The 24,707-nt window shown below is 35.7% G+C and overlaps 1 protein-coding gene across 8 annotated transcripts in view; it reads left to right on the top strand.

Moving 5' to 3' along the window:
• DCDC1 (doublecortin domain containing 1) overlaps positions 1–24,707 on the top strand; it is a 382,148-nt gene that overhangs the window by 56,863 nt on the left and 300,578 nt on the right. For all 8 annotated transcript variants that reach the window (XM_072969711.1, XM_072969714.1, XM_072969715.1 and 5 more), the window contains exon 7: positions 10,470–10,563. In XM_072969711.1, the coding sequence (XP_072825812.1) occupies positions 10,470–10,563 (94 nt within the window). The remainder of the gene's footprint in view (positions 1–10,469; positions 10,564–24,707) is intronic.

Below are 24,707 nucleotides of genomic sequence, written 5' to 3'. Positions count from 1 at the left end.
GGATAGGCAAAAATTTCTTACATAGAACTAAAACTAAAACAAAACAGAACAAAATTCATTAATAAAGTGAAAAATCTAGCCACAGACTGGGAGAAAATATTCAGAAAACACACATCCTAACAGTTTGCATTCAGAATGTATAAAGATATCTGACAACTCAATAGTAAGGCGATAAACAGCTCAATAAAAAAAGGTCAAAAGACTTGAACACTACTAAAAAAGACATAGAAATAAGCCATAGCACGTGAAAGGATGCTTAACATTATTGATCATCAAAGAAATGCAAATTATATCCACAGTGAGTTACCACTATACACACATTAGAATAGCTAAAATTTAAGAGATTGACAGTACTAAGTGTTAGCAAAAATATAGAGTACCTGGAAATCTTACATGTGGCTGCTGAGTTGCAAAGTGATGGAGCAACTTTGCAAACCAATTAGGCAGTTTCTCGTGAAGTGAAACATACACTTACCACACAGTCTAGCAATCCCATTTCTAGGTTTTTATACAAGAGAAAGAATACATGTCAACTCAAGACTTCTAGATGAATGTTCACAGCTTTATTAATAATAGCTCAAAACCAGTAACAACCACAAAGTTAATCCACAAGTAAATGGATAAAGAAGTTGTGATGTATCCATACCAAGGAATACTCTTTAGAAATAGAAGTGAACAAACCTTATGGTAAATGAAAGGAACCAGATACAAAATACTACATGTTGTATGACTATATTTATATGAAACTGTAGAACAGACAAACTATTTTCTAGTGATAGAGAGCAATCAGTGGTTGTGTGGGGCCAGGGATATTGAACTGTGATTGGGAAAGAGCAAAAATAATTTTGGAGACTAATGGAAATATTCTGTATCTTGATTGTGATGGTAGTTGCACAGATACATTTTTTACCTTCATTGAACTGTACACTTAAAATAGGTACAATTTATTTCATGTAAATTATACATCAAAATAGAAGGTTTAAAAAGCAAACAAATATGACAACATAATTAGAACTACAAAAATTTAAAAGAAATCTGGGCTATTTAGTTATTCTTAAGAAGTAATCAATTCAGGACAAAATAGCCACAGAGTATGTATTAATAGATTACTTAGAAAATTTCCCCTGGTTCTCTATTTCTCATTCACATTTTAATAATAAAATGCCAGAAAATATACATTTCAAATTCATAAAAAAAAATTGCTTTTACAAATCATAGCATGTTTATTACTAGTTAGAGCAAATAACTAGATTTAGTGTTCATAGTATCACCTACTTTTATGAGGAAGACAAATAACAAGACAGTAAATTTATCTCCAAGCGTTATTCAGTAAAGTACCTTTAAGCTACTTAATAAGTGCAAAAAGTAAGGAATAGGTACAAATTCAGCCCAATCTCCTGGCATCTTCAGATTGAAATAAAGGTCATCATTTTTTATAAATAATTGTAAAATGTTGGTCTTAACAGATAGTCATGCCAAGTACACTTTATTATGTTTTAATTCATTGAAAATTCATAATGTATTTGACAATAGACAAAAAAGTCTATAAAAACAAATTCCCTTTTGCAAAATATTTATGATAAATTATAATTCTCATCTATTGAACAAGTCCAATTAATTCCCAAAAGTGAAATATTTTTAGTAATCCAGTAAATTAATTTCATAACTATCCATTCATTTTCACAGTGTTCAGCTTGCTAAATTTCTTCTGAAGTTCTTCTCTGGATTCTTAAATAGTTTGCTTCTTAGGTTTATGTAGTGAATACTGTTGTAATGTATTTGCCATATTAAGAATGCTCATTGAATTAGCTGAAACAATGTTACTCGCTTGAGGAAATTGAACCAAATAGAATTTTTTTCCATTAGTAGGATGACTTTAGCTGCAAATAATATAAAATCCTGATTCAAACAGATTTAAGCAAAAAAGAAGCAAGAGATCAGAGATAGGACAGTACCAAGCATAGTAGGACAGGAATTTAGTTATGTTCTCTATAATTTTCTGAATTTTGTGCTCTTTCATATGTTAGTAACAGAATGGGTGCTGCACAGCCTGGTACAACTTTGTCTACAGGCAGAAAATTACCATCTCTTCCCTGTGACTAAAGACGCCTTTCCCAAAAGCCGCTTCTATGTTACACTGGCCAGAACCAGGTTGTGTCCATTCCCAAATCATTCACTGACAAGGAACATGGGATCACCATAACTGACTTAGACCAGTTAAGATAATTGTTGCCTTCCTTGAGTCAAAAGGAGGAAGAGTGAACCCTTAATAAAACTCTGGACAGCAAGGATAAGTTAGAGAATGGGTATTGGGTAGGCAACCGAGAGTATTGCTTCAAACATGAAGAGGTTTTCTTAATTTACTTCTTAAGGACAGTAAAGGGTCAGTACTCTGATACTAAAAAGAGTTAGTTTCATTTGAAATGTTTTTTCCTGAAATCACACATACTTTACAGCATAATTTGATAACATTGATCAGAAATTTTTTTTGCTGGTTTTATCAGACTCTTAATATCAATATAAAATTTATGATGAAATGAGTTTAAATTAGACATATATTAAGTTTCACTCATTCATTAATTCATAGTATTTTTATGACTGCTAGTATCTACCAAACACCTGGATATAAGGTTGTGGAAAACCAGCCATGGTCCTGTTCTCATGGAGCTTTTAGGCTAGTGGTAGAAAAAAAGCATTTGTAAAATGGTCACATTATTGAACGTGGAGTAGGGGACGTAAGGAGGTCTTCTGAGAAGAGATAAGCAGGATTTATTTGTGTACATGGGGAGGATATTGAGGATGGTAACCTTTTTAAGCAGAAAGCACAGCATCTGAAAAGATTCCATGGTGGAGTGAGCAGGATGAATTCCGTTAATTGAAAGGTCAGTATATGAGGGAAAGAGTAGCCTTGTAGAAAAGGGTACAGATTTTTGCCTTTTTTTCCTCCAAAGAGCAGTGAAAGTCATATAAGGTGTTTTAGTTAGGAATGGAAGAGAGGATAACCAGATTTATGTTTTTGAATAGATTACTTTGGTGTTCAGTGGAGAACAGATTGGGTGGCCAGGCAGATGCATGGAGACTGTTAGCTGTGTATAGCCTGAGTCCTGGTGACAGATGATAACAGCTTGGACTAGGGTGCAGTAGTGGAAATGGAGAAAGTGGATGGATTTCTAAGATTTTTAGAAGATAAAACCAACAGACCCTGATTATGGCTTGGATACATAGGATGAGGGGCAGTGAGATGTTAAATGTATCCAGGGTGATTTTGAAATTTCTTCTTTGCATATCTAGATAGAAGGAGGTATCTTCCCTAAGGCATAGAATGCTGGAAGACTAGGCTCCAAGGGGAAATGCTGGGATTCAGTCTTTGTTTTGAGGGATCTTTGATTTGTTTACATGGAGATGCTGAATAGGCATTGTTTAGTCTGAAGCTCAGAGGAGAGCCTGGGGGTAGGCATACCTGTTTGGAAGAAGTTGTCAGTATGAAAATAGAAAATGAAATGGTGAGGCACTGATTAGATTGCCTTAAGAGAGAACTTAGAATGAGGCAGGAAGAGGGCTAGATCTTGAAGAATTCCACTGAATAAGCAGAAGAGATGAGCCTATGAATAAGATGAAAAAAGCAGGAGAAAAATGAATGGATTATTATATTTCAGAACTCAAGGGAAAAAAGTGGTTAAGAAAAGAGGAAATGCTCAAATGCTATTCAAAGGTCAAAATAAACGAGAATTAAGAAAATGTACTTTGAATTTGTTAACGTGGTAATCATTGGTAATCTTTGTGAAAGTTATTTCAGTAAGATGATACCAAAAGCCAGACTGGAGTGACCTGAGGATAAGTGAGAAGAAAGGAAATGGAAACAGAGAGATGGACAATTTTTTTTAAAGAGATTTAGCTGTGAATCAGAGTAGTTAGAGGGAGATGTGAGGGTGGGAGTGTGGGACCCCATGATTGGGTTAACAAATTGTAACGGACCCCAGCCGCTTGTCTCCTTAAAGAAGAGCAAATGTGCTTAGTAACTGCCTTGCTTGCATAGTTGAGGTTTTAGATGGCACTCTGCTCCTTGCAAAGCAACAATCCAGGCCCTCAGCTATAAACGCTGGGCGTGCCTGCTGTTAGATAGTCTTCTATCCCCAAAGCAAGGAACTGGCTGGGCTGGTGTTCTGCTTTAACATATCTATAAGAATGTATCTTGTTCCCCTCTTCCCATGACTTCCCTAAAGGTAAACTGTAGGCCCCCAAAGGAATGAGCCTTGGGCTGGAATGGTAAACAAGATATAAAAAGCTGCAGACTCAGAGGTGAGAAGGCTGGTTAGCCAATGATGGGTAAGACCCCCAGAGGGGGGCAACCTAAGACAGGCACAGCTGCCTGAGTCCAAGAAAAATGTTAAGCAGCTGCTTCTCAGATGTTCCGCCCTGATAAGCTGTAAGGCTTGCTGATGTCAACAGGAACATGACTTAACCAAAACATAAAGGGTCTTCTGACCTTGAGCCAGACTCTACAATCTAGATCCCACCCTGTCTTTCCCTAAATTCCTGCATTCCATCACACAACTGTCAGTGATTTCTCCTTTGATTGTACACAATAAATGTGGGAGTATTTGAGAGGTTCGTGGAGTTGGCTCCCGACTCCCTCTCGCTCTTTTGACTTTTTCCACAGAGTCGTGAGTAATTCATTCCATCTCGGTGGGACTTCTGCTGGCCAGAACCCACAACTGGTGATGAACCCACATGGAAGGATTTCATTTTTAAGATAGGAAAGACTTGATCATGTTCCAGTGCCAGTGGGAAAAACTGAGTTAAGAAGGAGTAAATATACAAGAAATGATGGATAATATATCCTGCTTTAACATCTGACAGCAAGCATAGTTGAAAGCATAGTGGAATATTGGCCTTAGTTAGGAGCAGGGACGCTTATAACGACTAGAGGGTAAAGAAGAGGATGGGTATAGAAGTAGGGAGGTTGTAGCTCTGGTAGCAGGAAGATGAGGCTTCAACTTTCTCTCAAATGTAGGAGGTCATTCCATCTGCTAAGAGTTAAAGAGGGGAGGGGAGACTAAGTGGAAAGTAGAGCAGAGATGGTTTGAAATATTTATGTGGCAAGGGGAAGAGAGATATGACACAAAGAAATGAAGCAGAAGACTAGGCAGTATTGAGGGACCATGGAGGTTGGTGACTATGAATAATAGTAATACTGATGTGTTCATTTGTGTGACTCTCCAGGAGCACCAGGCTTCTTGGTGTATGCACAGAGAGTAAATAAGTAGTAAGGGTCACCCAGGGTTAGTTTTGTGGCAAAGGTTATCCGTGAATGAGGAAGAACAACTAGAGTGAAGAAAGATTGTGCACTTGAAGGTCAAGATGCTCAGGGGGGCAGGGCTTGTTTACTTGTTTTGCTTGTTCAGTAAGTGTTGGGGAGGAGTTGTCTTGCAATAACATTGTAAGTAACACCACTTCCCAAATTAGAGATTGTGTTATATGAGAGACTAAAATAAAATCCCAGCACTTAAGGGGGTTCTGGGGGAAATGAGTGAACTCAGGGGATAGTTTGGTTTCTTTTAAAAGAGGTTGAGGGTCTAGTCAATTTTGTTGATCAGGGAAAGCATTATCAGAGTGCACAATGCAAAATTTTATAAATGGATGAAGAAGTTGGCGAGCAATATATAAAGAACAAGAAAATGTAGAACTATATGTGAATGATGACACAGTAGACCAGGAATAGGCACACTTTTTCTGTGAAGGCGCAGACAGTAAATACTCTTCCTTTTACGGATCATAAGGTCTCAGTTGTAACCACTCAGCTCTGTTGCTGTAGTGTGAAAGCAGCCATAGAGAATGTATAGATGAACAGTGTGGCTGTTTTCTAAGAAAACTTTATTTATGGGCACTGAAATATGAATATCATATACTATGAAAGTGTGACAAAATATTCTTCTTTTGGTAATTTTTTAACAATTAAAAACATACAAACCATTCTTATCCCACAGGCCATACAGAAACAGGCTGGCCCATGCGCATATATTGCTGACCCCTGCTGCAGAGGACCTTTTGAAAGGAGTATGTGGGGAGGTCTAAATCTGGGCTTACACTTCTGGGCATTGACTCATAAAAACATATTAAAAGAGATCAAGGTTCTTTGTCTTTGAAGGGGATAACAATGTTGGATCTGATGGCTTGTAGACTCAGCTCAGTTAGTCTGGGGTTATGTTGAGCTAATAAACATGTTCTCTCACCTGGACTTGGGTAGCATCAAACCACTCAGAGACTGTAGACCGGAACCATACTACCTCTGTGGTGGCCATTCCAGAAGCTGCAAACTCTGCACCAGGTGTGTCCAGGGGTGGAGGTGACTCCCCAGACTAGACAAATGGATTCAACTGAAAAGAGTTTGTGGAAAATTTCTTCCCAGGTGCCGGTCAAGAAGAATCTGGTTTGACACCTAAAGCACATGTCACCAAATAAACAACAGATAAATTGAACTTAATCAAAATTAAGAACTTTTATGCACAAAGGATACTATGAAAAGCATAAAGACAACCTATAAAACAGGAGAAAATATTTGGAAGTCACATCTCCTAAATGTCTATTATCCAGACTATATAAAGAACTTTTGTAATTCAATAATAAAAAGACAAATAAAATTTTAAAGGTGAAAAGATTTGAACAGATTTTTCTCCAGAGAAAGTATACAAAAGCCAACAAACACATGAATGATAGTCAATAACATTAGTCATTAGGGAAATGAAAATCAAAACTACAAAGAAATACCACTCCTCACCCACAAAGATGACTATAATGAAAATGACAGACACTAGTAAGTGCTAACAAAGATGTGAAGAAAGTGGAATCCTCATAAATCAATGGTGGTAAAAATCCATGGTGGAAAAAAATGGGATAGATGATGAGGAATATATGATAAATTCACAGAATGTTAGATATGGACTTGATATAAAACCCAGCAATTCTCTCCCAGTATATAATCAAGAGAACTCAAAATATAAGATCACAATAAAACTTACAGACAAGTCCCAACAACAGCAATATTCATAATAACCAGAATGTGGCACAGCTCTAGAATATACTAAAACTAAATTATACATTTTAATGGATAAAGTATATGGAATGAACATTAAACCTCACAAAGTGGTGTTTAAGATCGCATATTCCGTAGAAATCCTAGATGACTCTATAAATGTGTAATTTGGATATCTTCCCAACACAATGGTATAGAGATTTAACTAACATTAGACTGTAGTGTAAACTGTCCCCACCCATTTTCTATGGCATCACACCCTCTGCTTATCTAACCCCAGATGAAATGTTAGGGTGATTAATTGACTTTGGATGTGGAATAAAGCTAGACATTCAAAAACTTAAAAAAAGAAGAGTCTGGATATTTTAAATTTTTAAATTTAAATTTAATTTAAATTTCAGTATCAGAAATGTTCTCTACAGTCTAAGCTGTAAGAAATTAACAAAATGTGGATTTATAAAAGTAATATTTTAACAGGCTTAACAGGTACAAATTAGTGGAAATAATATTTTAATTAACCTTAATATACAGCAAGTTGGCACTGTTAAATATTTTTCAACTGTGAATTATAAGAATGACCTTACAAGTAGAGGCTTCATTTTATAGCTTTTGACAGAAATATACATTGATACTAATTCATACCACTGACAACTTACTGTAAGAAAATGATTACTGAAAGCTGACGTTGCTTGAACACTGCAAGGATCTTTCATCCTGAAAGCAGGAGAGAATGACAGTGTTGCTGATGCATTATTAATTTCTAATATCTGATTTTCTAATGCCAGTTTTTAAAATCACTTAACTCTTAAAACTTGGCTTGCACAAACATTTTTTTACTGATTTTTTAGTACAATGAAGAGGAATCTTTGAGTTAGAAAAACTTGTAATTTTACTTGATTATTTTTTTAAAGACTCAAAGGTAGCAATAATTTGAGACAATTTTAAAAAGTCATAGAAATTTTAGTTGAAGTAAATGGGACTATCTTTAAACAGTTCATATTTTACTTAGTTTAACTGGTGAATTATGGCTTTGGGGGATATTTAGATATTTGAAGCTTCACTAGTAACTAGGGAATATAATTTGTATGAAAGGGCTTTGTTGCACTTTTAAATAATAGATTTGTAATCTTAAGAAATTGAGACCTAAACATAAAGAATGGAAGGATGAAGAATTTGGGGGATTTAAGGAAAGGTTGCATCTCTTTAGGTCTATGAAACTAACTGTGGATTCTTAGTTGTGTTTGGAGATGACTGGCTAAGGAAGGATGCATACTGAATTATCATCTCCCTCAAGTACTTTTGTCAATGGCGGTGGTGGTGGTAGAAGGATAGTCTTTGGGTACAAAGTCACATGGAAGAAAGTGATGAATAGAGGAATTTTTCTAGTCAGAATGTGTAGACTACTTAAAGTATTTTTTTTAAAGGGTAGATTTCATGCCAGTGTCAGTCAATATATTCCACTCTCCTTTTTGTCTCATCACAGACCAAACTATAGTTTCTTCTCCTGATACCTTCTCTCTTATATTTTGAATATTGCTTTCTGAGCCTCTTTGATAAAGTTTTCAGTCCATTGGATGGGAGTCCTAGATTAACTTGTGTGTAGTGGTCATTAAAGAAACTGACCCAAGAGGTTGGGAGGGGAGGCAGCTAGAGTAAGGTTTAGAGAGTTGATGGGGTTATTATTTTATTTGATTTGGTAGCAAGGACCAGTGCCAGCCATGGGGTTGGGACAGTGGTATCAGAGAGGCCATTCCAAGTTAGGCAGCACTGTGTCCGACTTATGAGGGCTTGAACTCCTGCACTGACACACGTCAGGTAGGCAGATTAGAGGACGATGGGTTTTCTCCACATAACAATACTTACAGTCACTTATGAAGTATATTGCAAGCACCTTGTTATTTAACTAGGTAAGTCATTGATACTGTGAATATTTTCTTCATAAATTAGAGGGTTCAAGATTGTTCCTATAACTTTATCTTTAATTACAAACAACCTTCTTGCTTTTTAGAAAAACAGCAGAAATACATAGTTTCTAAAGAATTGTCCAAAACTCTGGATTGCAGCTGAGGTGTAAGAAACACACACAATCCTGTAAATGCCCCTGGGAGTATGTGGCATGTGGAAACATTATTGGTCACATGCAGGGGTAGAATAAAGGCTAAAAACTTCTGACCCAATCCAATAAAGGCCAATTTGTCAAATTAAATTCATCAGTTAAATATTTGCCTTTTAAATGCAGCACACCACTTGAAACAGCAACTCAGATGATAAACTAAATTAGTCACAATGTATGAAAGTTGTTCTCCAGACTGAAGGGAAAATATAACTTCTATACATACACATTAAGCTGTTTAAAAATTTCTGTTGTTCCAAAGCAAATGGGTTGATTGGGCTAGGACTATGATTATAGACTCCAATTTTAAAACAGGGATAAAAGTGGGCAGAAATGGAGGCAGGATAATATCAGTAAACAGAAAAAAATCTTTAAATTATGTAATCATGTAATAAACATTGTCCTTCAGCAATTCTTGGTTATGCAAAAACGACAGTGTAATATAGCTATGAATAGTTAAAGTGGAAGACAAAATACTTTCAGTTTGGATTTGGAATGTATTATGGACTTTTTAAAAAGAATGTGGTGAGTTAATACTTTCTTTAGGAGTCAGTTCCAAAAACTTAATAAAGCCTGCCTCAGTTTGCTGGTAACTTCCCAACCCCTCTCTGTTACTTTAATTTTTCTCATCTTGTGAGTAGAACTTTCTCTCCAGCTGATACATGTTTAAGTCTTCCCTGATGTTGGAAAGGTGATTGTTGCACTTTATAAAGGCTGTATCAAGAGCAGGTTGAGAAATTAAAACATTGAGAAAAGCGCTTTAGTGTATTAGAAAACCAGTAAAAGTGAAATTCTTCAAACTCAGGCTCATGGAAAACCTTGAAATGTGGTTTATTAATTCCATTTCTTAGTACCCAAACAACCTAAGTTTACAAGGTGAACTGTGATCAGACTATATGTATAATTTATTTTAGGACACTTGGAAAGAGTTTAAGAGCTAAAGAAAGTACCTTAAGACCTAATCTAATTCATAATACCTTCCCATTGTAAATTAAATGAAAAACATAGAAAATATAAAGAATAATATAAAAATCTCCCAGAGTTCTATCATTTATTAAATAATGTATAACTACTTTTTAATATTCATTACATCTCCTTTCTCTTTTTTATTAATATTTGTGTGTGTGTTTAAAGTACAATGGGAATCTAACAATTTTATCTGCCTTTTTCCATTCTAATCATTAACATTTGATAAATCATCAAATTTTATTTCATAATATAATTTTTAATAGCCACGTAGCATAGAAAAGACTTTAAATGTGTGTTCAATTTAGTTAAAGCTTACTATAATAAATTATTTACAGGATTTTTTTCTCTGTGTAGGTTTTAGATGTTTGTACAGTGAGAATGAAACTAAATTCACCAGCCAGATATCTTTATGACTTGTATGGCAGAAAAATTAAAGAGATTTCAAAAGGTAAGTGGCAAAGACTTTGTAAACTGTATGATACCATTTCAAAAGGTATTTACATAACTTTATACATTTAAAAGGAAAACAGATATAAAAACCATTAATTTTAAGGTAGCTAAATCTGTCACTCATATGAAGGGAAATCATGAAAGGGTATTAAGGTTTTGAGAATCTTTTATTTAAATACAGCATGTTTTAGTCAATTTGGACTACTATAAGAAAAACACTATAAACTGGGTAGCTTAAACAACAAACAGTTATTTCTCACAGTTAAGGAGGCTGAGAGGTGTAGGACCAAGGCAGTGGTAGAGTCAGTGTCTGTTGAGGGCCCTCTCCTAATTGGTAGACGGCTGTCTTGTCACTGTGTCTTTAGGTGGTGGAAGGGACAGGGGCACTCTCTGGGGTCTCTTGTATAAGGACACTAGTTCCATTCATGACAGCTCCACCCTCATGACCTAATCCCTTCCAAATACCATCACACTGGGGATGAACATATGAATTTTGGGGGGTCACAAACATTCAGTCTAAGCACAGCACAAGCTTAGATTGTTTTTTTAATTGATGAGCATTTTAACTTAAGTTATGGTAAGCCATAACTTAATAAACAAAAGTAATTGATATATTTTCATAATTTAACAGTTTCTATGGTATTCAGCTTTCAAAAGAGAAAAATAAGAAATTATGCTACTGTATGCTTACAAATTTTTTAAATGTTTTGGTTAACTTCTAGAGGTTTTTCCAAAGTCATGAATGTGCTTTAAAACAATTTTATTGTGTGCCTTTGTCAAAACATGAGACCTCCCTATGTATTTCTAAAGGCTCGTATTTGCAAGTCTTTGAAGCAAAAATGCCATGGATTCCACGTTTGTGCTATCATCAAATTACTGTCCATAGTAATTAATACTATTACTTTACTTTTTACTTTTTAAAAAATTTACTGTTTATTACTTTAGCAGTAATTAATGTTACTTTAATACTGCTACAATTAACACTATTAAATGTGCTACTGAATGGTTCTATCACTTCGTTTAAACCTTCATATGCCTGAGAGGGCCAAAATTTTAAGTGGCATACTTAACTGCAAGGCTAGGTCCAGACAACTATGTTATTTTAAGGTATATCTATACTGGATAGTCCCACTGGCTTCTAATATCCTTGCTTGTACTATATAAAAGCAAGCTTTCCTGGCTTCATCATCTTTAATTAATACTAAAAAATACTATTGAGTAATCACTGTGGTATTTTGATACTTATTGTTTATGGCTCAAATTTTTTTTTGCTAAGTATTAGTTATGTATGTGCATACTTAGAAAGTAAATCTATTTTTCTTGGTTATTTTTAATGGTTGTATTAGATTGACCATTATTTTTTATTTTATTAGGAATTGTCATTTGAAGATTTCTGAGTGCTTGTAGAAACTTAACCATTATCTAAAAGTGTTAATTATTTACCTCTAAAACATAAGTAACACAGGGAATCCTTCCTTATGGTCCCTTTTAGGGGGATGGGGAGAGAGTATCATTTTAAAGTTGATTTTTTCTTTCTTACATTTTTGTCCCTTCCCTTATCACACTGGCTTAAATATTCTTTATGACGAACTATATTATATAATCACTCTATGAAATAAATAAATAAATAAATAACACATTTTCTTAAGGCCTTATCTAGCTTTGAATTATTTCCAGCTCACCTGGAATTAAAAAATTGTATGTGAGTAAATTGCTAGAGTTGAAACTATAAGGAACCCAGGTTAAGATGAAAGATTAAATTTAGAAAGTTGATTTTTTCCCCCTTCCCAAGTGTGGTATAACAGAATTACTTATCAAAACAGAAAAGCTCTGACTCTGAGACATGAGACTTCATGGATGCCAGAGGCATTTGGATTCATGCCTCATGCTTCACGTGTCCCAGAAGTGTGCTATTATCACATTTTAATGCATGCCTTGCCCTGTGTTTTTGCATACTTATAAAAGCTTATGCCAGCTGAAATTAGCCTATGCAACTACTAACATGTGGAAGCATAATAAGTTCACTGGACTTAAAATACTTAAAGAAGCTAATCCTGTTGGAGGAACTTCCAGTCTGCAGCACCCTAGTCACTTGACATTAGGTTTTTGCATTTCTTTTTTCTTTGTTTGTTAGTATGATTTTGTGCATAGGATGATTGAGATCCCTAAACTTTTATGTTTGATAGCCTTCTGAAGTTTAACTTGGGAAAGTTCAAGTGTTATGTGAAAGTTATCTTTTCATTTAAATAGATGCTAAGATTCTAATTTGATGCATGACTTTGTTTTGCTTGCTCACTCTGTATCAGATCAGAAAAAAGTCATTTGATAATGTTTAATGTTAATATCATAGCAATTATGTTTTATTTTTAAGAACAAATTAGAAGTGTAATTGTATCAAGTTAAAGTAACAGATGTACAAAATAAGAAAAGAAACTTCTGCTACCTGTTGCTTCTTTTTTGGAATTAGGTATACTTTCAAGTTTTCCTCCTACGCTGTGAGAAATGAGCACATTTGACATGCCATTAAACTACTTTTACTTTATTAGGTCTAGTAAAACCTTTAAAAACCCGTAGGATTTGCAAATTGCTTGTGTTTTCAGATTTCTAAAGCATAAAAGATTTTAACAAAGAAATCTATATTGTTACATGTGGAAAAGTTCTTTAGCTGTGGCTCCTCTGTTGATCTATTCTTCTTAGTGTAGAAGAGAACTACCCACTGTGTAGGTAGTTCCTATATTTCGTCAATATGCTGGTACATTTTCTGCTAGAGCATGATATGTGTGAAAAATGCATTCTGCAGAATCACACCCTCAAAAATAACAGGGCTATGAGAAAAATAGGTTTGAGGAAGACCATTTAAAGTCTATGCACCTTTAAAACCAGAATACTAACTAAAATAATAATTATTAACTTAGGAGATAATATAAACAGCCTGAGTAGGCATCTCAGAGTGCTGCTTCAGAGGATATTAAAGCTGCACAGAAACAACAGAATGTGAGACAATGCAGGTGGAAGTCAGCTGGGTTTGAGCCAGTGGGGTTGCTTTAAAGAAGGCACAGGAGAAAACAAAACTCCCACAAAGAGTCATGCCAGGCATGAGGTGCACTTCTCTGGGAAGGGAGGCCCAGTTCAACAACTAAGCTAACATGTTTTATTTTCCCTGCTAAAGGGTAGAACTCTGCTTCTACTCTGTTGGCTTCCTTTGCCTGGGAAAAAGCACATACTCACCAAGCAAACTTCCATATCTTATTGACATCATCCCCCTATTTACCAATCATATATGAGATATTCATGTCTATAGAAGCTCATAATAGTGACAGAACACATATAGATAGTGTCAGATTTTGATGGTGTTGTTTAATAACACTCTGAATTCCCCAAATATTCTCCAACTTTTTGTTCTCTTAACTTCTTTAGCTTAATTATTACTGTGTGGTGAACCAGGGGAGTCATACTCAGTCTCTTAGGACCTTATGAGGCTGCTATTCCAGTAACCAAAACTTGCTTTTTTGTGGATCTTTCTAGATCATGGTAGGTACAATGAAATTTACCCTAGAAGTTTCTGAAATGAGTTAGAATAGTACATTAATCAAATTGGCTCCAAGGCCATGCTATGGAACACTAAATATTCACTTCATATTCTATTTCCTACCCCATTTAGCTGTCCAAAATAGCTATATATTCTTAAACAAGTTCTTAGGAATTATACAATTAGATCAAATTACAGAATTAACATATTTGAATCACAGAATTCCAATAACATATCCTAAATTTGCATGCTAACTTTTGCCCAAATTTTTTGTAAAGAAATTAAATTCAAAGAATACAATCCCAAAGAAGTTAAAACTCCAACTTTTTCAATCCACAAAGAAGTGATTCCAAAATCAAATAATCTTACCTTTGTGAGTTAAAATCCAATAAAAGTTCAAACTTCTCAAATTAAAATTCAAAGAAATTGAAGTCCTTCCCAGTTTTCATTCTTTCCAGTATCAGCTAGATGGCTTCTGGATGTCTGGTTTGAGCTGGAATTCTTTAGCAGCTACCATCTGGGCTCCTGCAGTGGGTGTCATCCCTCAGGACCTCAGAAGTTGAACTGGGTCTACCCCAACTTTCTCATGTTTCCTACTTCCAACTGAACCAAAAGATGATCACAACATTAGCCCCACACCCAGCATATTCAGAACAGAATCCAATCCCCAGTTTCTCATGTGGTCATTCCAGGCAAAATGATATTTCCAGGACCCTGTTGTTTGGCGTGACCCATGTGACTGTTGCCAAAGAACATAGCAGAGACTAAGTGAAGGAAAGCAAAGAAGAGAAAACATTCTTTATGTCTATCTTTCCAAGATACCAGTCAATTTAAGCTTTTGAGCAGGGTCTGTGACCTGTGGCATATCTCACTAGGAAGCAGCCTCCCATCAAGGCATTAATTATAGCATTATGTATTTATATATTGGGTGGGAAAAATTGGCCAGTGTACACTGTCTCCTTTCTCAAAGAGGCTTCAATAAAGTGTTGGTTCAGTGCTTTGATTTTGGAGCCAGAACTTAAATTCCAGTTATGCCATTGATTGTATGGCCTCAGACAGATTATTTAGTTTCTCTGAGAGTCAGTTTCCTAATCTGTAAAATAGAGATTATAGGATTTAACTTAATAGATTGTTGTAAGGACTAAGTAAAGTCTACGTAAAGTCATTAGAACAAGTGCCTGACACTTGGTAAGCACTATATAAGATGGTCATCGTCGTCGTCACCATCATCATCATCATTATTATTATTATTATTATTATTATTATTATTATTATTATTCTGAAAGAGGGTACTGAGCATGTTGCATTCTTGTAACATTTAGAAATTTACATTGGTGGCAGCCTGTCATAAAGATTTGTTTGACATACAAAAATAACTCTACTGTTACTTGCCTTTGTGAAATATTCCAAACATCTTAATGTTCCTTTCTCTCTGAGTTCCATGTTTCTGGACCCTGCACTGATCCAAGGGTGGGCCTTATCTGGTGGCACAGTGTCCACCTTGCCCTGAGAGCAAGGAGTGTGCTAAAAATCCTGGGTCCCAGTGGCTGCTGTAATGACCTCTGGCCATGGAACTGTAGAAGCCTAAGAAACCTGCTTCAGAGGCATAGCTTCCCCCTCAGCTCCACGTCACTTCCAGTGGATTTCTGAATTGAAGCAAGTTCGTGTTTCTGAGTCTCATGTTCTCAGGTCCTCAGAGAGAACCAACACCACTGCCATTTCCTCCTGAAGACCTGGTCCTCCTTCCTCAGTATTTGAATGCTCCTGGTCTTGAGTCAATGTTTCTGTCCTCTTTTTCTTCAGTATTTAGGATTTGCCTGGGGTTTGCCTCTGCTATACTCCTGTTTCTTTCAGAAAAGTCCCTTTTTGTAACAGACTTGGGACTGTATAATTTGTGGTAGTTGAGTTTTTTCTTTTACTTTCCCTTTGCTTTCTGGTCCATGCTTGTGTTTTTCTGACATATTTCTCTAGCTATTTTTTCCTTGCAGAGTCTCTCGTAGTGAGAGATATGAAGTCAATAAGTTTCAAGTTTGTCAATGGCATCCTTTGTTCAAACCAGTCTTATCCATTTTCACCTCCTTGAGTTAAATAATCCTACCCAGGATGTATTTTCCCACAATTCAACATCTAATTTAGAGCTGGGCTCTTGATTTATTATTGTTTTGCCTGGATCTCCTGCAATGTAATTCATCTTGCTTTTGCCTTTTCTTAATCTTAGGCCATAAATTTTTGAAGTTCATGAAATACATTTTTTATTAGTATTTTATGTTAATCTTCCCAATGTTCCCCTCTCTATTTCATTCAGATTTTATGTGCACTCTTTGTATAACTGTTCCATCCTTTTAAGAGATTCTCCCGTTGCTCTTACTATTAATTTATCTGTAACCTAAATAAATGCCATCTCTTCACAATCTTCAGAATTCTGCCTTCCCTGGGAGTTGCTCTGAGTTTGTGGTCTGAGATCTTATCTTTGAGCTTCCTCTGTTCACTTTCACTGGGGCCCCAGTCACTGTTTCTGATTTTGTAACAATTAAATATATCCCCCTTTTATAATAACTTCTTTAAGAGTAGACTTAGATATAGTTCCTGTACCCTCAAACCTGGCCTTCATGATCTGTTTTTCTTTCTTTACATCTGTCAAATGTGTATTCTCAGATTAGATGTTTACCTTTATTCTAAGGAAATCTCTTTCCTCCTCTAAGCAGGCCTGTCTGATTTGTTTTCATGTATACACTGCTTTGTCCTGATTATAACATTGAAGTATATTTTAAAACCACTTTACTTGCTTCTTGATTCTTTTAATAAATCTGATTCCTAGATTTGCAATACTTTTTTCAAGTTGGTTCTCTACTTTAATTGAAGAAGACAGAGCATTCTTTTTAAAGTAAATCTACCACCTTTCTATAGGTAAAGCCGTAGTTTGGGTTTCTGACAATTAGAACCATGGTCAAAATTTATGTGATAAACTTAGAGCCAATCTAGATTGGTGGAGTTTACTTCAGAAGCTTGTGGACAAGCCACATGAATCTAAGGTTAGCTCATCCATGATTCCTTTTTGGTCCAGAATGCAGTTTAAAATAGCTTAGTGGAGAATAGAATCTGTGCCATGGGATCTAGTGCTTTCTGTCTAGACCTGGTACTAACAATTTAATGATAGAACTTCACTGTAGCATGTGTAGAACCCAGCTGCCACTATAAAAAGTCCTGACCTGCAGATTTAGTTGCAAAACATAGAAAAGCAGCAACTATTTTCCTACCTTCTGGTGCCTAAAATGATCTAATCCCAGTGTCAGACTTGCCTGCAGGGTAAGGTAACGTTCACTGCATTGTTCAAGTGTAAGTGCCAGCAGCCTGCACAGTAAGGCAGGCATGACCAGGTAGGGGTGATAAGACCTCCACAGTCCACCTCAGTATACTAATGCCGTCACCCCCACCCCCTCCCTGGGCTGGCATTTTCTGAAGGCCAAGTTTAGTGGAAAATAATCCCAGCTACTTTTCGTTGTTATAACCCATCAAGTTCAAAATTCTACACAGTTCTTGCCTATTAAAAATTTCAGACCAACCTCCCTATTCTCCATGTATAGTCCCTCCAGTAAGAACACAGATATAAAACTGCAAATTCAGTTACATGATCCAATATAAGCTGTCAGACATCACTGAGGTTAAAAAGCAAGCAAAGCAAGCAAACAGAAAACCTACATAGCCTTTGCATGTTAAAGCATCATCAAAGGATGAAGCCACCTAGTCAAGGCCCCTCCATAAGTCTCAATATTTTTGTATTATTTGCTCTCCAAAATTACAACTTATGTATTTCTCAGGATTCCGACCAACTTAGACCCCTAAGCATAGTACTTTCCTAAGTTTTATGAGATATTCTAGCAAATTATTGAATCTAAGTTGGTGGTGAAAACCCCAGAAATTTGTAAGCAGCTGGTCAGAGGGAGGGCAGTCATGTGAAGAATTTTGCCCTTAATGTTGCATTTAGTAAACAACTTGCATATGGGTGACTGATACTTCCCAATATCAAAATATACTATATGTAGAGCTATAGTAATTAAAACAGTGTGGTGCTGGCATAAGAGAGACATATAGACCAATGGAATAGAATTAAGAATGCAGGGATAAACATCTATGGTCAATTGACTTTCAAAAGGGTGCCTAGACTATGCAATGGGGAATGAGTAGTCTCTTCAAGAAATGGTGCTGGCACAATTGGATATCCATATGCAAAAGCCTGACTTTGGACCCATACCTAACACTGTACACACACACACACACAAAACAAAATGGATCAACAACCTGTATATAAGTGCTAAAATCATAAAACTTTTCCAAGAAGACATAGAGGTAAATCTTTATGACCTTGGATTTAGCAATGGATTCTTAAACATGACACCAAACATATGAGCAACAGAAGAAAAAAATAGGTAAATTGGACTTCATCAAATTTTTAAAAATTTGTACATCAGAGGGCATTATCAATAAAGTGAAAAAGCAACTTAGAGAATGTGAAAAAATACTGCAAGTCATGTATCTTATACAGGTTAAACATCTAGAATACTTAAAGTATTCTTACAGTTAACAAAAAGACAAACAATCCAACTTAAAAAATGGGCAAAGGAATAAAATAGACATTTCTCCAAAGAGTATATACAAGTGGACAGCAATTACATCAGCATCCTTAGTCATAAGGGAAATGCAAATAGAGTAAGTGTTTACACACAATAGGGATGGCTATAGAATAAAAATTACCTGTACATAGACAAAGTGGAAAATAAGTGTTGGTGAAGATATGGAGAAATTGGAACACTTGGATATTGAGAATACAAAGTGGTGTAGCCACTTTGGAAAACAATCTGGCGATTCTTCCAAAAGGTAAGCATAGAATTATCATATGGCCCTGCAATTCTACTCCTAAGTATATACCACAAAATAATTAAAAACATATAATCAAACATGTACCTGTATGCATATTTATAGCAACACTATGGATAATAGTCAAAAAGTGGAAACAAAATATCCATGAAAAGATGAATGTAGAAACACATTGTGGTATATACATACAGTGGAATGTTATTCAGTCATGAAAAGGAATATAGTACTGATAATGCTACAAGGTAGATGAACCTTGAAAACATTATGCTAAATGAAAAAAGCCAGACAACAAGGGTACCATTTTGCATGATTCCATTTGTAAGAATTATCCAGAATAGACAGACATAGAGATAGAATGCAGACAGGTGTCTGCCAAGGCCTGGGGGGAGGAGAGGATGGGGGAAAACTGCTTAATGTATTAGGAATTTTACTTTGAATTGATGGAAGTATTTCAGAACTGGCTAGAGGTTGTGGTTGCACAATTTGAATGTACTAAATGTCACTAATTTCTTCTCTTTAAAATGGTTGATTTTATGTTATGTGAATTTCATCTCAAAAATTTATTTGAAAAAAAAGACAAATGGAGCAGAACTAATTCACCCCAGTTGTCTAGCCAAGGTCAATCTTAGATAGCTGACAGCCAGCTGATTTTAAGACATGTGATCAAGCCCAGCCATAATCAGCAGAACCACCCAAGTAATTTGTAGACTCTGGAGCTAAATAAATGCTTATCATTTTATGCCTCTGAGTTTTGAGATGGTTTATTTTGCAGCTATATTGTGGCAATAGATAGCAAATATAGTTAGCTATTCATACTTCATAAATATTATCACATTATCTTTATTTGCTAATTATACCACTAAATTCTCTCCCTAAATCTTAATACTTTGTGTTGCCAAAGAGTGATCTTCCTAAAATATCCTTTCTATTTATTTATTTTTTGCTCAAAACTTTACATATCAGGACAACTTCACACTCTGTATCCTGACCTTCGAGCACCTTCATTAAGTGGTTTTGCCCTGCCCATCCAACTTAATTACCCACATCTCATAACTCCCCAGCATGTACCTTCTGTCATAGCTAGATCAGTACCTTCAATGTCCCAGACAGTGCATTGACTCAGGTGTCCTTACTTTTGCTTATACTATTTTATGCCCACTCATTAACCTTTCTGGTCTTCTCCATTTATTCAAAGTTCAGTAATTCGCATCACTCAGGATATATATCATATTATTTTGTGGTAATAAACGATTCCAAAACTCTCAGTGGCTTAAGCAAAAGGGTATTTTTCACTCATTCTACATGTCGTTGTGGGTTGACTGCACATCCATCAGCATATGTCAAAGCAATTCACACACCATCTCCTTAATTCAACAGTATGGGAATATATAATCCTTTTACAGGGAAGGGTGTTTGCAGGTCACATGGCTAAGCCTGACATGAATAAGTTAGGAAGTATAGTTTTCCTTTGGGGAAGGGCAGCAAATATTCTGAATGATAATATAATGCACAACATGATCTGTAAACCAAAATCTGTAGTAGTTATCAATTGCTGTGTAATGAATTATCCCAAAACTTAGCAACTTAAAGCACTAAACATGTTATTATTTCACAATTTTTGTGGATCAGGAGTTTAGGCATGGCTTTGCTGGACCTTCTGACTCTGGGGTCTCTTACAAAGCTTCAGTCAAGGTGTCAGTTTGCAAAGTTTTAAAATACTGCTTAAATCCCACTTTATTTTGTTTACAAATACATCTTTTTCATAACTTCTTTTTGATAAGATATGTCTGTACCATATGTCATAACATTTGATTATGTAGTATCTTTCATGTATAGGACTTATCTCTTTATCTAAACAGAGATTTTGTTCTTACACTTAAAAAAAGCCTCCAAAAATCTTGTAATATCTACAATGGGACTGAGTGTATAACAGACTCTCAAAAATTAATATTTAAATAATAATTGTTAGCATAATCTTTGTTACAGTTAGTGATGACAAATGCTTTTCAAATGAATGGATAAATTAAAAGTCAAAAAAATTCTTTATTGAATTTGCAACAAATTACCCCTGCGATTAACTACTTTTTGTTGGTAGTTTTCATTGATGTCACTTGATGATTCACCACCCACTTAGTGTTTTTTCTGGTGGGGGGAGGTAATTAGGTTTATTTATGTATGTATATATTTATTTATTTATTTAATGAAGGTACTGGGGATTGAACCCAGGACCTCATGCATGCTAGGCACATGCTCTACCACTGAGCGATACCCTCTCCCCATCACCCACTCTGAATAGTATTTTGCCATATTCCATAGAACTTTAAAAGCTTGAAGATGCATATGCATTATTTGATGCATAGTGTAGAGTAAAACAAATGATACTGACTATATTTTTTGATATCTGCTTCAGAATAGTGTTGTTGATTGATTTACTTTGGATATCAGCGGTAGAAGCATCTTTGGTCATCAACAAAATTTCACTTTGTCATGAATCCCTTCTAAATCATCTCCAATGAATGACCATCCAGCCACTCTTTGTTCCATTTCTGACAGCTTTTATCTAATTAAAAAAAATCTAATAGCTAACTGAAATCTGTTCTTTTAAACTTTTACCATTGGTCTTGATTTTGTCTTTCAGAGTTAAATAATGCAAATCAATTCCTAGCGTATGACTGCCTTGCAAATATTTGAACGTGTGTGATTTAAATCTTTTCCAGGTTAAATATTTCTCCAACTATTTCTCTGGCCTCTTACCATCCTGGTCACTCTTCTCTGTTCAGTTTAGTTTTTTTTAGTATTCTTCTTTTTGCAACCCCACAGTGTACACAGTTTTCCAGGCCAATCAATGATAAGTAAAGCAGTCCCATTTCCTCTTTTTTTCCAGGTCATTATATAACCTACAATTGCATTATTATTTCTTTTGGATACATCATATCATTGACCTAAATTCAACTTAAGGTCAACTAAAGCCCCCAAGTTTTTGCTCACAATTTGCTTTTAAGCTAATTCCTTATCCTGTACTTGTACTGCTGCTTTTTCAGATGTGAGCAGAACTTTTTACATCAATTCCTACTAAATTTTTACTTATAAGGTTTTTATTTAGTAGGTTAACCTTGCAAGATCTTTCAGATATTTAATCTGTCACCCACAGCTTAACAGTTTTCTCCCATCTTTTCATTTGTAAATTTGATGAATACCAACTTTACCACTGTCCAAGTTGATAAAAATGTTGAGCGGACCATGATTAGGGACAGAGGTCTTTAGCATACTAATAGAGTCCCTGCTTTAGAATTATATTCATCTTTCCTGGATATGGCTGTTCATTTAGTTATGAACCTACAAGTTCACCTATCTCCAACTTAGACACAAGTCTTCTAATTGCCTCATTCTAGTAACACTATTTTAAAAAGGGGTTTTAGTTATCATAATCTATCATATTGAATCAATGCTTAAATGTTTATCATGGCCTGAAAGGCCATCATGATTTAGTCCCTACCCAACTTCTCCATCTTCACTTAGTACTACTGGCACCTTCATCTCTGCACTCAAGTCACTTTATTTGTGTGTTTCTATTCCTCAAACGCTTGATTCTCCTTTATGCCCCAGTGCCTTACCATGTTTCTTCTGCTTGGGCTCTCTCACCCTGCCCTCCTTGCAGGCTGTTACTTACTCATCTTAAGGTCTTACTTTAGTGTCTCTTCTTCTGAGAAGCGTTCCCAAAATTGCCTTGCTCCTGTCCCACTTCTCTCCCTTATTATCTAAGTAGGAATCCCTGATGATTAATAGCACCATGTATAAAGTAATTGTCACAACTATAATTAATGAAACTGCTTGAGGAGTTATTTGTGTGATGTCAATCTGTCCTCTAGACCCTAAGATCCGTGAGGACAGAGATTTTGTAGTCTTCTTATTCCCATGTTTAACCCAGGGCTAAACAACATAGAGGAGGTATTATAAAATAGTTTAAAAATTGGGGATGATGCCCTTCTTTGGGAAGCATTGTACTTAGATTCCTTTTGATGTAAATGGAAAATTCAGGACACAGTGAGTCTAGTCAGAATGCTTCCCTCTCCCTCTATGTTCTAAGAATGCCTAGTACTACCCTTGTGTTGCTGGTACTTCTGTTATTCTGCTAAGTGTGAAATTCTGTAATGGTCCAGACGGTTTGGGCCCTGTAAATGGTACTGCTTTCTTAGGTAAGAGTAGGTAACTCAGAAGGATGTGTAGCCTGAGGCTACATTTTAGCCCCATAGAGGGACAACTGTGTGTGTGTGTGTGTATGCGCGCACGTGTGTGTGTGCACGTGTGTGCGTGTGTGTGTGTGTGTGTGTGTGTGTGTTCATTCTTCTTCCTTTTATTACTTTCTGCAGGAAAGAAATTGTGAGCCAGGGCAGCATCCACTTCTAACTTTCTTTTGTCTTGTTTTGAGTACTAAGTGACATGTTTCTCTATCATTTTAAAAGAGAAATATCAAAAGAAAGCAATCATGAATTCTAAATAGAGGACTTAAACAGGAAGTCTGCAGACATTCTATGTTCTCTTACCTCATTGCAGCTACACCCATTTATCTGGGAAGGGACATACGGACTTAGCAGTACTTTGCTTAAAAACAATAGATAGTAGCCACAGTCTATTGGGATCTGCTTCCCACTGGAAGAAATAATGATTATATGGTGCTGTTAGAGATGTCAAACCCCATGAAGGGAACTTCCCCAACAGCCTCCCTCTCTGCTCATTAAATATTTGCTTAGTATGTGAATTACCCCCATGTTGGGTCCTAATGAGTATTGTTTATTTTTCTAAGAGTTCACAAACCATTCATTTTGTAATCTGTCCTAGAGCTTTTCAGGGAATTAAGATCAAATGTACGGATACCATATCATCTTTAAAATTAAGTACATTTGCCTTGGTTCAACCCTTGGGCCTCATTATCATTTACCTTTACTTCTCAAATTTTATGAAATAGAAAAATTTAGGTCTCTTGCTGAAGAAGGATGCCAAATGCTGATGGTTATTAAAATCAGCCATAAAGTTTCTCTAAATTGGAATATACAAAGGCAGCCAGTTAAGTGCCCTTTTGTGTAGGAAAGATGCCCCTCAGGAGAAGTCTTCACACCTTTCTTGGGACTGTGCTCCCTGTGACTTTGCCTTGGTTTCTTAGACATGGCCCTCGGTGTCCTCTAGTAACTTCCAGGCCCGAACTTGAGCACCAGCTACTCTTGTTGCTTGGACAAAAATAGAAAATGCTAACTAATCACTGATTGTTATTTCTACTATTGATCTATAGAGAATATTAAGAATTTTGTCAAGACATGATTTTAAAAAGTTTTTTTAGTGGCAGTTGGAGAACTCCCATTATAATTGGATCACTGTCATCTTCTATTAAATATGTGAACGCACTATTGTGTGATATGAACATTCACAAAGCAGTCTAATCTGCTCATAGACTCTTTATATCTGTCAAAAACTCCCTTTTGAAGTCTTTAAAACATAGACTCTTTTATATCCATGAATATGTGATCATCATTCCTAGGTTTTGTTGAGCTAAACTTGCTTCAGTATTTATGTAATTTTTTAACCAAGTCCTTGCTCTTTCCCTCTTCTCCTTGAGTTTGTCTTTTTAGCTTCTGGTTTTCATATCTCTTATTTCTTCTTCTTTGAACTTTAACACCAAATATCTTACTTGTCCATGATCCTAGACGTTCACTATAAAAAATACTAAAACAAGTATAATTGCC

This window comes from Vicugna pacos, chromosome 10 (genome assembly GCF_048564905.1).
Source record: "Vicugna pacos chromosome 10, VicPac4, whole genome shotgun sequence".
In the NCBI taxonomy this organism is placed as follows: Eukaryota; Metazoa; Chordata; class Mammalia; order Artiodactyla; family Camelidae; genus Vicugna; species Vicugna pacos.
Note: the sequence above shows the minus strand (reverse complement) of the source record. Positions and strands in the feature narration are given on the sequence as shown.